Source organism: Colossoma macropomum, unplaced genomic scaffold, assembly GCF_904425465.1.
Source record: "Colossoma macropomum unplaced genomic scaffold, Colossoma_macropomum, whole genome shotgun sequence".
Taxonomy (NCBI): Eukaryota; Metazoa; Chordata; class Actinopteri; order Characiformes; family Serrasalmidae; genus Colossoma; species Colossoma macropomum.
In genome coordinates, this window is record NW_023494804.1 from 16,973,750 (window position 1) to 16,988,856 (window position 15,107).

The window sequence follows — 15,107 nt, forward strand, 5'->3', positions numbered from 1 at the left end:
CCTCAATAGACATGAAAACCTGCTGCTGTTATGCCCTGTGGCTAAACGCCTGCCGTGTTTTGATTAACGTAAACATGGTTTACAGAATCCTGTTTGCTAGTTTTAAATTGCCCTACATTCATATTTTCTCAGTTTCAGTTGGGCAATATTCATATTTTCCCAAACATGTATGTCTACACTGAACATCTTGCAAAGCCAGTTTGTTTTCGAATGATAAATATTTCATATTTTCTTCTGTTTGCTTCGGGGTTTTACTTTGTGCTTCTGAAGCTTTTAGTCTGTTAGTATGTGGTGTAGTGTTAGGGATGGCCTAAACTGAAAGAATGATTGACACAGCAACAGTAGCTAAGGGAGGCGGGACTTCTTCAGAATTTTGTACGGTCTATTTCAGCTCAGTAAGTTTTTCTAAGACTACTCAGAGTGAATTTGCTTATGACCTAACCACTCATTATGCAGAAGTTTTGAAAAAGTGGTGGAATTCCCCTTTATAGTTATAGTTTTCTAGTGGTTGCTCTGTAATGTCTCAGTTAGGAATAAATTGGTGTCTGTCACTGAGAGGACAGGACAGGCCTGTGTGCACCCCTCTCGTTTTTCTTCTGTCCTGAAACGTCTCAGAGCTCAGTGCTCTGTTGCAAAGCCGGTGTTTGATGGATAGACGTACTCTGAATGGTCGTTATACAGTTTGTTTTGAGAGGTTGTGTTTGTGTACTGAAAGTTTTTGTCAAATTATGGTACGCTCTCGCTCTGTCACTGCAGTTCTGTTTAAATGCGCTTTAAGATGACTTTTATATGCAATATTGTGAAAGCAGCACAGTCAACAATGAAACATGCAGAATAGCAAAGCCTTAATTCTATTTTAATGCATCATTGCAGTTATCCATAAAAGTTCCAAAACATTTGGGACAGGGGCAACAAAACGATGGTAAAGTTGTGTAACACTAAAAATCACCTGGTGGTTAATCGGCAGCAGGTCAGTAGAGAGGCTGAGTCTTTCAGAAGTAAAGATGAGGAGGGGTTCGCCACTCTGTAAAAGACTGCACAAGCAAATCAAGAATAATATAATCAACAACTCAAGAATAACGTTTCTCAACATAAAATAGCAAAGAACTTTTATAAAATGAAAAATATGACAAAGCAGACACCAAAGTATTGAGCAGCTGAAATCCTATGTTAAGCAAGAAACATTTCACTTTCAAAACTACAGCGGTCGGTTTCCTCAGTTCCCAAACGCTTACAGTGTGTTGTTACAAGAAGACGTGATGAAACACAGTGGTAAACATGCCATGGTCCCAATTTTTTTTTTTTGGAACGTGTTGTGGCATTAAATTCAAAATGGGCCTATATTTTTCAAAAAACAATAACATTTCTTAGTTTCAACATTTTGATTTGTTGTCTTTATACTTTTTTCATTGAAATATAGGGTTTAAATGATTTTGCACATCATTGAATTTTGTTTTTATTTACGTTTTGCACAGCATCCCAACTTTTTTTGGAAATGGGGTTGTAATTAAAACATTAGAAAACAGAAAAATCAAGCAGATAAATGCATTTACCACTTTCATAATGAGTGTTTTTGGAGCTAAATACTAGCACTACAGTTGCCAGCTCTGCACAGTGGGCTTATTAGATATTGCCAGTTGGCACAGATGCAATCCAGATGTGTTTCTTGCTGCTCCAGATTGCGGGCTAACAGGCTTGCAGTTGCATTTATTACTGATAATAAAGGAGAGCGTGCTGGCTGGCTGTCGAGAGCAATATAATTATTCAGGCTGCACCGGCTGTTGAAGCCTAGGTTTCTGAATTTAGTGCACCTCTGGTATAAATCTCTTTTGAGCTGCTGGAAAAACCTTAATCACTCCTCCGTTCACTGACGACTTCACCAACCATTGTCTTTATTTTAAGTTGACCTATTATTTTTAAGACCCTCTGCTCCCCTAAACTACAGCTGCCTTGTCCTTGTCAGGGTTGCCAGATTGGGCAGGATTTTGTGTCTGTCTGTGTCGCGTTCATGTGTAAATACATACAATATGGACAAACGTATTGGGACACCTACACATTACACCTACAGGAGCTTATGACATCCCATTCTAAATCCATAGGCATTAATATGAAGTTGGTCCCCCTCTTTGCAGCAGTAACGGCTTCCTCTCTCATGGGAATCTCTACAAGATTTTGGAGTCTGTCTGTGAGAATTTTTGCCCATTCATCCAGAAGAGCATTTGTGAGGTCAACACTGATGTTGGACGAGAGGGCCTGGCTGATAATCCCCGTTCTGGTTCATCCCAAAGGTGTTCAGTGGGGTTGAGGTCAAGGCTCTGCACGGGACAGTCAAGGTCTTCCATACCAAACTCACCCAGCCAAGCCATTTATGGACCTTGCTTTGTGCACTAGGGCAGAGTCATGCTGGAACAGAAAAGGGTCTTCCCCAAACTGTTCCCACAAAGTTGCAAGCATAGAATTGTCCAATATGTCTTGGTCTGCTGAAGCATTAAGAATTCCCTTCACTGGAACTACGGGGTCTAGGCCAACCCCTGAAAAACAACCCCATAGCATTTTCCCTCCTCCACCAAACCAATGCAGTCAGGAAGGTAATGTTCTCCTGGCATTCGCCAAACTCAGAACGCAGTTATTGAGTCAGCAGAGTGTTGGTGACTTATGCACTATGCACCTCAGCACTCAGCGACCCGCTCTGTAACTTTACGTGATCTGTGGTTCTGAGCTGCTGTGGTTCATAAATGCTTACACTTTTCAATAATACCACTCAGTTATTTGTGGAATATCTAGAAAGGCAGAAATTTCACGGACTGACTTGTTGCAACGGTGGTATCCTATTACAGTACCACACTTGAATTCAGTGAGCTCTTTAAAACAAGCCATTCTTTCACAGTTGTTTGTAAAGGCAGACTGCATGTCTAGGTGCTTGATTTTATGCACCTGTGGCACTGAAACTGAATGACAGACTATTTGCGTATTTCATATTTGATGGAGTATTTGAAGATTTTGTTGCAGCCCTAGCTAGACCCTTCATTATGCTAAGAGTCTCTAAATTCAATTCAGTTCAATTCATTCTTCTTTATTGTAATGATGGTCCTAAATGGAAATCAGTATTGCTCAAGAATGTGTTATAAGGTAAGGTTTGTTTTAATAAATAATAACAAATAAATAAAATCTTAAATAAAACTCTTTCTCTCTTCCTTCTTTCCTCTCTAGGGCTCTGCTGACCCGTTGAACAGTGCGTTCCACCTGACCTATAACATGGTGCTGAATCTGCTGCGTGTGGAGGAGATAAACCCGGAGTACATGCTGGAGAAATCCTTCTACCAGTTCCAGCACTACAGGGCAGTACCCGGCGTACTGGACAGTAAGAGACACACCACATTACTGACCACTTTCTCACCACAGTCAGTACGTTTACACGTATCTGATCTCTATACACTGTTCTAATTCTTCTGTTAAGTTTCTCAGAATAGAAGAGCTCTGATGTGAGGTCAAAGTTTATGGTTTTCATTTTTTTTCTCTCTCAGAGATGAAGAAGCTGGAGGAGATGTATAATTCCATAGAGATCCCTAACGAGGAGAGCGTGGTCACCTACTATAAGATCCGTCAGCAGTTAGCCAAGCTGGGTAAAGAGATTGAGGAGTATGTTCGTAAGCCCAAATACTGCCTGCCCTTCCTGCAGCCTGGACGACTAGTGAAGGTGATTTTTCACTTATCATTTAAGAGTGATATGGCAAAAATATGACATTATGTCCTTGTAGACATTTTCATAATGCACGATATGTATTATTGTTAGGACTGTTAATTATTATTAATGCTTAAATGCTTCTTTGCATGTTGAAATGGTTCTTCAGAGTGGTGATGAATGTGTTGTGTACGGTTCTGTAGTCAAGCTTTCAAAAAGGTTGCCATGGTGACAATAGCAGAGCCATTTTTGATGCTATACAGAACCATATACAACCATATACAATAATGTCTTTACTAAGACCCTAGAAGAACCACCTTTTTTAAAAGTAAAATAGTATAGTATTTGATATCCAATCAGCTACTTGTTAATATATATTAATTATATACTGGTTGTTTACAGTCTATAACTGGCCTAAATCTGTATTTTTATGATCTTTTCAGTTGTTCAGTGTTCTTGAAGAAATGACTGTACCCTTTATATACTCAGAAAAGAGCATTGTGCCACAGTTTATCATTTTAGCCAGAACATGTAATACTGCACTGTCCGTTTTTTCCTGAAGGAGGTCTTTTCTTTACTAGAGCTTCTTCTTTTCCAGGTTAAAAAGGAAGACCTGGATTTGGCTGGGGCGTGGTAGTTAATTTCTCAAAAAAATCGAACGTCAAAGTGAGTTTTGTTCTGTTTTCTGATTATTTGAACTTCAGAAACATTCAGCATTATTTTAAAAGTGCAGACGTTGCAGTTAATAAATGTGAATGTGAGATATGTATGGATAAAATAAAATGTTTTAAAAAGCAGATAAAACTGTGAATATTTGTTATTTCAGGCCAGTACGGGCGAGCTGGACCCTCTGTATGTAGTGGAGGTTTTGTTGCACTGCAGTAAAGACAGTGTGAAGAACGCTGCAACAGAGGCAGCCAAACCCGCTGCAGCTGGAGAGAAAGGAGAGATGCAGGTGAGACGGTTACAGGGGTCACAGTGCATTGACTGCATGAATTTGGGAACATCTGCATCAATTGTTATATATACAACATATTCAAACAGTCAGTCAACCTTTATTTAACCTTGGAGAACATGTGGCGTGACCCTCATTTACAGTATTCACTTGAAGTGAATATTCAATATTCATGTTCACTAAGGGTGTTTTCACAGTTTTCTTTAAATGAAATGACCAGGTTCTGTTAAACTGAACCTGAAAGGAAACCAAGTGCAAATGATCTCGGTTCTTTTTGTTTTAACAATGTAAGTGAACTAATAAAGAGGACTGTTTTTTTTTCTGGTCCTTTGAGATCTCAGACCCCTTCTTTTTCAGACCACAACTCCATTAGACCCCTTTCTCACCACTTATGCTTGCAAATTGGGCAGCACTCTCTGATAAATCTAACCTTTCAGCTGGCGAGAGGAACTACAGACTCACCTGTTGCTCTCCTATTGGCCACACTGAAACGATTGGCCAAAGTGCGTTGGTCAAAATTGGAAAAATGACCCTGCGTGCCTGCCGCGGTTGGTTCTTTTGTTGGCTATGCTCATCACAGAGCTCCACCCAGCGCAAATCCGCGTCTGCAATTAAATAGCGGATTTGAAAGAGCAGCATTCGTGCAGCATTCAGTGTGAAAGCAGCTTAAAGCTCTGTGTTGCCTGCCTGACTAGTATGAGCCTTTAACATGGTAAAATCACACAGGCTCTGGCATGTTATCGCTTTAATATGTCAGGGTTGCTGTCTTGTCACAGATCACAGACAGACTTTATCCTGAGTAGAACCATATAAATGATCCTTGGTCTGTTTTACCTGCTGAAGTGCTGAAGACTGTGACCGTGTGTGCGGTGAGCCTCGAGGTCTTCACCATAAAGCAAAGCAAAAGCGGACTGGGGCCGAATTGTTTTCACGGTTCGTTTTTGGGGCCGTTTAGAGGGGTCTGAGTTTGTTTGTTGTGTTCAGATATGCACAGAAACCCATGACTGAGCGGTGCCTAAGTGCGAAAACACCCTAAACTGAGTTTCACAGCTGTGTAATGTGTACGTGTCAATATTCTGTGGCGGTTAAGCATACATTTCTAAATCCATTGTGCATGTGTCTTGTAAAATCTGTCTTTCTCTTGCACTCTGTGTCACTTGCTCACTTTTTGTCCTGCACTTTATCTGCCTCATTCTCTCACTGTGTCTTTCTCGGTCTTGCTGTCTGTCTTGCTTACTTGCTGTCTGGCTGTTTGTCTCACTTGCCTGCTGCTGTCTGACTTGCTGTTTCTGTCTGTCTGTCTGTCTTGCTCGCTCGCTCGCTCTCTGCTTGCTGTTTGTCTGTGTCTCGCTCATTGTCTGGCTGGCTTGATCGCTGTCAGTCTTTCTATCTAGCTAGCTTTCTGTCTGTCTTTCCATCTAGCTCGATTTCTGTCTGTTTTTTCTGTCTCCTATCTTGGTATCTATCAGTTTGAATTTCTAATATTTTTTGCCCGTTTGATCAGGTGGTTCCTGTCTTGTTGAACTTGTTGACCTCCTTCAGCTCCGTGCGGCTCTACATCCCTAAAGACCTGCGGCCGTATGACAACAGACAGAGCATGCTCAAATCCATTCAGGTAACACACAAAAACGAACACACTTCCTGTTTCTTCGGTGAATGATCCAGACTTCTGCTGTATGGGAACACAGTGTTCAGAGTAGTTACAAATTGGTGACAAAAATCTATTAGCCAACAACGACAGTGATTTGTACTTAAAAACCAAAGCGCTTTATGGTGCTCTACAGTACAGTGAGAGCGCTTGTTGATCCTCAGGTCTTCAGAGACCTGGGTGATTGTTAGGCCTTGTGGTCCTCACACGCACAGAGTTGTGGACTTCAGGACTGCGAGTGCGGTGTAACAGGGCTACACAAAGTGTGGCCTGTGGGCAAAACTGGCAGTTGATTTGGCCCACTAGCCCTGTTTAACGTCACCTCCTCGCCCAATATGAGACCAAACATGTTTTTATTCCATATGTACCTCCTTATTTACCTTTTTCTTATGTTTTAGTAACAAAAAGTGTAATGCACTGCATAAAGTGTAGGGGGTAATATGGCTTAAATTGTTTCATATAAAAAGTGCTCTATAATGTTCATGTGATCTACACAATCATTCTGACAGTCTAATGCACTACAAAAACTGCTTCTCTTATAGATGTAACATTGAATGATGGTAGAGATTGAGAAGCAACTGCAAAAAGCACAACCACACGATAGTTGATAGATTAATAATTGTATAAATAATTGAGTTGTAGTTGGGTGCTTTGGTTGGTGCGTAATGTTGCTAATAATCTCTCTCTCTCTCTCTCTCTCTCTCTCTCTCTCTCTCTCTCTCTCTCTCTCTCTCTCTCTCTGTCTCTGTCTCTCTCTCTCTCTCTCTCTCTCTCTCTCTCTGTCTCTCTCTCTCTCTCTCTCTCTCTCTCAGGAGGTACAGAAGCGTTTTCCTGATGGGCTCCCTCTGCTGGACCCGATCGATGATATGGGCATTAAAGACCCAGGCCTGAAAAAGGTCATCCAGAAGGTCGAGGCATTTGAGCACAGGATGTACACACATCCGCTTCACAGTGACCCAAACCTGGAGGCCGTGTACACTCTCTGCGAGAAGAAAGCTCTGGTGAGTTCCTATATATGCATTAGGACACAAGGCCAATGGGGAAAATGGAAGCAAACAGGGATAGACAGACAAATCCACTAGTGGGCGCTGTGAGCAGTAGACTAGCTGACGGCAGTGCTTGAAATACAGCAGCGGTAAAAACTGCAGTGAGCAGGCAAGAAGAGAGAACAGAAATCACTTTTTTTCTGCTAAATACAGAGATAAGTATTTTATTGTTCCGAAATATTACAGTAGATGAAACCAGTTCTGTTATGGTTGTCGGTTGTTGGTGGTTGTGTGTGTTTTGGTGTGGTGGTGGTGGTGGTTGGTTGTTGTTGGTTGCATAAGGCTGCACCCAAATACATATAAATGTCATGCACAGCAACCAATCAGAGATCATTTAATACATTTATGTAGAAGTGATCCACCACTAGACTCAACTTTAGCTCTGAGGATATTTCATTTACTTGCTGGTAGCAGGTGTAACTTTTAAAACAACAAATGGTGTGAAGGTTTTCCTGGTCAGCAACTTAAAGACTCATTCCTGTGCGGAGATGACAGCTGCTTGCCTCTGGCACTGAGCTTGTTAAATCTGATAGCTGGAGGTGAGACTGTGAGATCTGTGGTGATTTTAACGTTCAGTTTACATCAGACAGTCTGTCTACTTCTGTATGTAGAGAGTCTGAGATTAAAACTTAATGAAATCCAGCAAAAACTCTTCTGTGCAAATCTCCCAGCTCAAACCGCAGCATCTCTTGCCTCAGAAACTATTAGTCTACTAACAGATAACTTTTCACTGACAAGAAACTCCTCATTCTGCTTTTTTCAGGATCTTTCCTGCTAGCAAAAATTAAGTTGTGCAGCCCCTGTCAGGTGCTAACATGCGACCTGCAGGTTTTGGCTCTTTATCCATCGTTAAGCTCACAAAGGTACTGAAAACAGCAGAAGACTTTTTTGCAACCTTTTATTTATTTTTTATTTAAAAGACATTCAAGACAATTCAGAATTTTTCCATTGTTAATAGGATTTATTCACTTTATTTGTTTATTTAGCAAGAATAATGTATATTACCATTATTATTTCATGTAAATGTGGCAGATTTAGCCAGAATAATTTAAAGTGTGTGTGTATATAGACTGTAAATAAATTATATATTTAGCAAGCATATGTTGTAACAAATGTTATGATTATTGTATAATTAATATAGCAGTACATATACTTAATTGATATATAACTATAGCAGTACATATACTTAATTGATTATTTATCCTTTGCTATGAAGTGTCTTAAGTGTAACTTTTTCTTAATTTTTAATATAATATTCTGGTCTTTTTTTCATTATCGTATCTACCAGCATGAGCTAATAAACCTGCATTTAGAAGTCTAGGTGTTTTACAGCCAAACTGGCCGTTCGGGTTGTGCTGGGTGCGGTCTCTATGACGACAGTAGAGGTCAACTTATTTTTTTTCTAAAGGTTGTTTCTTTTTAAGCACAAATGCTCTTGGCTGCCCACAGTGGACTGACATTGTTCTAAAATGTCATGTGAAACACTCAGTGGCTCCGTTGTTTCTGTTGAAACCAGCGCCACTGCGGCATTTCCTGCGAACAGAGTTTAAGGTCCATAGTGATGAAACAAAGACAGGAAGTTGAACTCTCGGTGGAGAACAGGAATCCAGATCAGTACGTAAAGCCATAAAGCTGCAGTTTGGCCTGCGGGTTTAGCTCGTTTTGTGTTTGAAGTTTATGTACTGATTGAGGTTAGTATTTAAAGTTAGTCGAATCAAAAGAGAGTTGAGCTAAATTCAATTTTCTATACCTTCAATTTCTGGTGTAATTATTCATATAATTTACATTTACATTAGGTGTACATTGTATATCAATCAGTTAAAGTCTGTTTATTTCAGTTACAAAAACATGGCAAAAATGTAAAGGGTGGATGTTCTTTAATGCAGAACAAGGCTGTATGCAACAACTTTATCAAATTCAAATCATAATAGAATATCTCCTACCTAAAATACTAATGCGATTGAAAGTTTAGAATCTGTACTTTCCACACAATTTCTCAACGTGTTTCAAAGAGCTACGATTCAGAAATAATTCATATAAAATTACAGCATGCTTTTGTTGACCATAACTGTTGAACATCTCTCACACTAATTTCTCTGGGTGCCTCTATGGGATTTCTCATAGTATGTCAGTGCTAAGCCAGTGGCGATTCACATAGACTTTTATTGTTCTAGATTAAACAGACATTTGAAGCAAAAGACAGTTTTATCTGAATCTTGTAACAGACATTATACATCTGAGCTTGTATGTATGAGTTTACAGTGACTCAGTAAAGAGTCCTGACATAGAAATGAGCTGCTGTTTTCCATTTTCTAACAACTAACCAGAAACTGCTTAGACTATGACTCATATTCAGTCAGTGACGTATCTAGAACTTCCAGAAGCACTAGAGTGATGTTCTTTCTCACCAAGTACTGTAAATCAAAGCCTGATTGGTTGGTTCCTCTGTTACTTCCTAATTATGTTGGTTGTTAATCTAACGTGGAAGGCCTTCAGTGCAGCTTCTGTAGTCCTAACCAATGGGAGAGCAGCTTCTCTGTATCTGCTTAGATACCACATAGAAAACAATCCAGAATGGATAATTTTCCACTGGACATTTGAAGAATTTAATCCTTTTGTTTCTAAAACAATGAGAAGTGTTACTACAATACTTGAAGTGTATTAATACAACAAGAAGGATGATTCTGTTAAAAAAAATATTTATTGGGTTCCCCACTGCTAGAACATTAGTCTAAAGCTGTAATACCTCATTCAGAGATGCTCTGTACTGTAAATCTCATTACAGTGGTTTATCAGATGAAACACTGAAGACTTTAAGCAGGCTTGATTAGAGCCTCTAATCTTCACTGATTCAGTAGAGAATGAGTGTCTTTGTTCTCTGGTCTGAGTCTGTTGTATGTGTGTGGTTGGTGTGTTTCAGTGATCAGCTCTGAGCCCTAAAGTGGATAACGAGTTTAATCGGAGTTTAATTAGACGTGACATGAAATTAGAGACAAAACAGTGTCCTCAGTGCAGATCAGCGTGGTTTACCTGCTCCGTCAGACTGGACGCTGGAGATCAGCATTTCGGTCAAATTTAGCATTCAGTATTTGAATTTAAGTCATTATTCTAAAATGAAAGATAATTGTTCATCAGAGTTGTGTACGGTCAAATCAGATTGTAAATTGAGCGCACGCAAATTTCAACAGCAGTTTTATTATTCATCAGTTTCCTCTTTGACACATCTGTACAATCAAACTCGCATCTAATAGGAGTGTGTCAGTTTGAGCGTAAAGGTTTAATAATGTAAAAAAAAATGTTTGTGGTTAACAAATGTTGTACTAATAATAAGAATAAAAATGGGGAATAACATCAATAATAGTAACAATCTGAGCTCATGACAATCCGATACAAAAGTGGATGCGCTTACTTTACATGCACATTTTAATATAAACAAATGCAGCAGCTATTCTATAATCCATTTAAAGACATACTGCACTTTGCTTTTGTTTTATACTACTGTCTCCACCCACAAAACAAACAATACAAATCACATCTAGTGCCCATACACTGCAATAATACAGCGTTTAAATGTTCATTTGTATGACACATCATTGTACAGTCTTTAAAAAAACAAAAACAAAAAAAAACCACTTTTTTTTCACATTTTATTCTTTCCAGTGATTATAATTTTAACACTAACATTTGGACGGTAGGAGGAGCAGTGAGTGAAAACTCGTCAAACACAGCCATTGGCTCACAAGATGATGAATGCTGTTTTATTGAATCACTACTGAAACATCTGCATTAATGCTTCATGTAAATATGTAAATTATATGTAAATGAGGTCCTGATAGGCTAGTACTTCTGATTCTTTATTTGCTCTCAGATCTTCGCTGCTTTCAAGATTGTTTGAAGGTTTCACAGATCAGAGGCACAGCAGTTTGTACGTCATTAAAGGTGATCAAATCTGTGCTCCTTTTGCATGAGTTTGATAAATAAGGGCCAGTGTGTCCCGACTGTGTTTACACCTGGCTTTTCATACAGTCAAATTAAACCTAACCGTGATCTGATTACCAAAAACGTGTGTTGATTCAGAGTGTAAACAGCCTCTCTATGTTCTCTGGGCCTTGGTTATAACAAAAAATAACTAGCCTGATATTTTCTAGTAAAATAATATATAATTGATAATAGATCTATTTTAGTCTATATGCTTTTCGTTTTAACTGTTTTAATGAAAATCTTTTCAACCCAACATCTTTTGAGAACTACTTCTGTCATTATAATAAACCTTTCCACAAATGTGCGCCTCTGAGCTTCTGCTGATAACACTCCCTGCTGGAGAAACGTCAGACGGCAAGTGTTTTCCAAAGCCCCGTCCATGCGCTTTTTACCTTAAAAAACATGCCGTTTTCCATTGTTGGTGGTGTTTTCATAATTCAGCTAAACACCAGGACACTTAATCTGTACAGAAAATACTGTACACCAGCTGCAACAGTCAATTTGGGGCGAGCTGAAGTTCCAAAGTATGTTGGCAATAATTTGGATTCCATTCATGTAGCAGAGAGAATTAACAGTGGCAGTTTCTTAAGAATCCTCTCTCTCTCTCGAAACTTACTACTGGTGTGCGAGCTCACCCACTTTTTAAATTTCCCAACATATTCTGTTTAATGGTAATTTGGTCCTCTCTAAATCTCTCTCGGAGCCATCATGTAACTCTCCATCATCGACAATATCCAATTATATCACCTTTCGCCCAGGCCTAGTGTCCACCCTCAAAAATAAGGCCCTGAATACCTAAAACAAAACCTCGGGAAACCTGTGTTGTAGTGATGAAGGCCTTTATCTCTCTGATCTCTACGTCATGTGGTCTGTTTGTTTACATGGTTACTGTTCACATGAGAGATGCTGCAGGTGTTCTGACTCTAGTAACCGTGTTTGTGTTTCAGGTTGCGGGTGATATAAAGTCTGCGAAGCGCGAGCTGAAGAAGGCTCGCACCGTGCTGCAGATGGACGAGCTAAAGTGCAGGAAGCGCGTTCTGCGCCGCCTCGGATTCGCCACGTCCTCCGACGTCATCGAGATGAAGGGCCGGGTGGCCTGTGAGATCAGCAGGTGCGGCAGCCAATCATATCACTCCATATTAACATAATCAGCTCTTATTATCTGCTTTATTGATAATGAATGCAGAACAGCCCAGAGATGGAGTCAGATTTGACAATGTAGACTTGAGGATTTATTCCACAGATGATAGTTTTAAATAGAAATAATAACAGTGGTACTGGTTGTCGGGTAGTTGCGTAAGAGTGATCATTATTAGTGTAATCTTCATTCTTCAACCTTTGTTAATTATACTAAATTTATTTTGTCAGTATTATGAGCAACAGTACTTAGTATTTATGGATGCACTGTAATTTTGAGCTGATGTCAATATATGTTTTTTATATATACATTTTTTTGTTTTTGTACATATCTGCTGATCCATGAACTCTTAAAATGTGGATGCTATGAATAAAGTCCCTGGAATTAGCATTATAGAGAAATGTAACACTTCTAGTCATATGCAAAAGTTTGAGCGTTTTGTTGTTTTTCTAAGTGAAACGTTAACACACACTCCACATCAACTGAAATGACATTTTTTTCTTACAAATTTCAGAGAACACATTCTTTGCATTTGCTGATTAACATATTGGATGTTTAAAACATAAAATCTACGTTGTGCCATAACTTTTTCACAGGACACATTTTGGTTTATTTACACCCCAATATGTTAAATTCAGCAAATAAACAATAATTGTGCATTAAAATGTGCCGAAGCGTGTTCTGTGTCCACTTGTAATTGCACCTGGGGCGTAAAAACTTGTGTACAACTGCAGTAAAATTAATAAAATACGGATGCCGAATTTCAGTTTTCTACTGATAGCAATATGAATCACGCGTTCATATTATTACTATCGTTGTTGTTGTTGTTGTTGTTGTTGTTGTTGTCAACTTTAAATGTACTGTCTGGTCCACTGCTCCCTCTAAAAGCCTCTGAATGGACTGTAGATGAAGTGCAGCAGGTCAGTTTTGTGTTCTGTCTCTGAGGGTTAAATGGGCTCTGTGTCTTTTCTGAACTGTCCTTGTTTCTCTGTTTTTCAGTGCGGATGAGCTGCTCCTGACCGAGATGATTTTTAACGGGCTTTTTAACGATCTGACGGCAGAGCAGGCGACGGCTCTGCTGAGCTGCTTCGTCTTCCAGGAAAATGTAATTATGCGCATATTTCGTCAGTCTGTTTACATATCTGTGATAAATACGTAACTGCAGGGAGATTGTTATTGGTTGTTAATGGAGTTTCAGAGCCGCAGTGTTTATACGTTGACAGGGTGAGTTCAGGTCAGCACTGAGTAGAGAGTGAAGCCAAGACATTCCCCACACACGCACACGCGAGCACATTGGAGACTCACTGACTGAAGTGTGTGTGTGTGTGTGTGTCCCTCTACAATCAAACACACACGCTACCATGACCTAAATTGACTGTGTGTACGAGATCAGCTGACCTCTCTTTGTTCCTTGTGTTTCTGTCTGTACACGAAAGTGTGCCTGAAACTGAGAACTGAGAACATTCAGTGCAGTAAATAAGCTCATTCAATCTAATATGGAGGTGTGACTCCATATTTTGAGCTAGATTTTAATTTTTTGGGAAATCTAACGTTCTGTCTTTTGTCCTCTTAAGTTTTATACTCCAGCCTAAAGTCTAGTTAACATGGTGCTAGATAAATAGTGTGAATATGCAAATTACATATCACTGTCGTGAGCACCTCTCATCTCTGAAAAATGAAAAAATATTCTTGGTTCCAAGAAAGCCACAGAGAGCCTAACTGTCAGCTCAATGCTGGCCAACACTGGCGTCTGTTAGCAACAGCCTTAACAGTTAGTGTTCTCCTCCAAGCGTGTTGATCTCCAATAATTTTAGCAGTTTGTAAAAATGTGGTGGACCGTCCCGCGTCTCAGAGGAAGCTCATGTTGGCCTTCACCTTCCCAGCTTGGTAGCATCGTGTGATAAAGGGAGACCTAGCTTGGTGAAGTGTATGTGAGTAAAACTGGGGAGAAAAATTATGTGGAGATTTTACAGGGTTTCTGCTGACAGTGATGTTATGTTTCTGTAGGAGGCGGCTGGTTTCTGAGCTCATCTGTGCGGCACTGTGTGTTCTTGCTACTCAGCTCTGTATTTTTGTTTCGGGGTTGGGGACAGCTGTTTCAGCTCCTCAGTCAGCTGTCAGTTTGGACCCCACACTCCCACCACAGTGACCATAGATCACATCTCATCCTCCATTAGTAACCCAGAGTGCCGCAGTCTGTTCAGACTGGTGTCACTTTTGACATTTAAAGTAGGTGAAAGGTCGCAGCAGCTGCTCTGAAGAATTTCATCTTTTGTCTTCTCCTTTTTGAGTTCATGTAAAGCCTTATTTCTGAAAATATCTAATTTACCCAGTTTCATTTTTTTTTTTTTACCCTGAATGTAGTCGATCAGCCAGGACACGCTTGCTAACAAGTTAGAGGCTCGTACCCCACCAGTTAGCATGGTGCTAACTGCTAAATCATCTAACACTTGCCTCAAACTGTGTGGAGTTGTTCAGTATCTCTAACAGATTTGATTGTGTGGTTTCTCACACTGTATGTTAGTGAGTGATGGTTAAGGCAGCAGTTAGCACTGTGCTAATTGGTGGGGTGTAAGCTTTCATTACATATGAGCTACATTAGCCCTGTAGCTTCAGTGCTAAAACTAAAGAAGCTGAACTTCAGACACCAAAAATAT

At 39.7% G+C, this 15,107-nt stretch overlaps 1 protein-coding gene across 1 annotated transcript in view; it reads left to right on the top strand.

Annotated features, from left to right (window-relative positions):
- The window catches only part of mtrex (Mtr4 exosome RNA helicase), a 48,059-nt gene that overhangs the window by 25,140 nt on the left and 7,812 nt on the right, over positions 1 to 15,107 (top strand). The window contains 9 exon segments of the mRNA XM_036595089.1: positions 3,211 to 3,361; positions 3,525 to 3,697; positions 4,281 to 4,293; positions 4,296 to 4,348; positions 4,509 to 4,637; positions 6,142 to 6,252; positions 7,098 to 7,286; positions 12,260 to 12,423; positions 13,450 to 13,555. Of these exon segments, the coding sequence (XP_036450982.1) occupies positions 3,211 to 3,361; positions 3,525 to 3,697; positions 4,281 to 4,293; positions 4,296 to 4,348; positions 4,509 to 4,637; positions 6,142 to 6,252; positions 7,098 to 7,286; positions 12,260 to 12,423; positions 13,450 to 13,555 (1,089 nt within the window).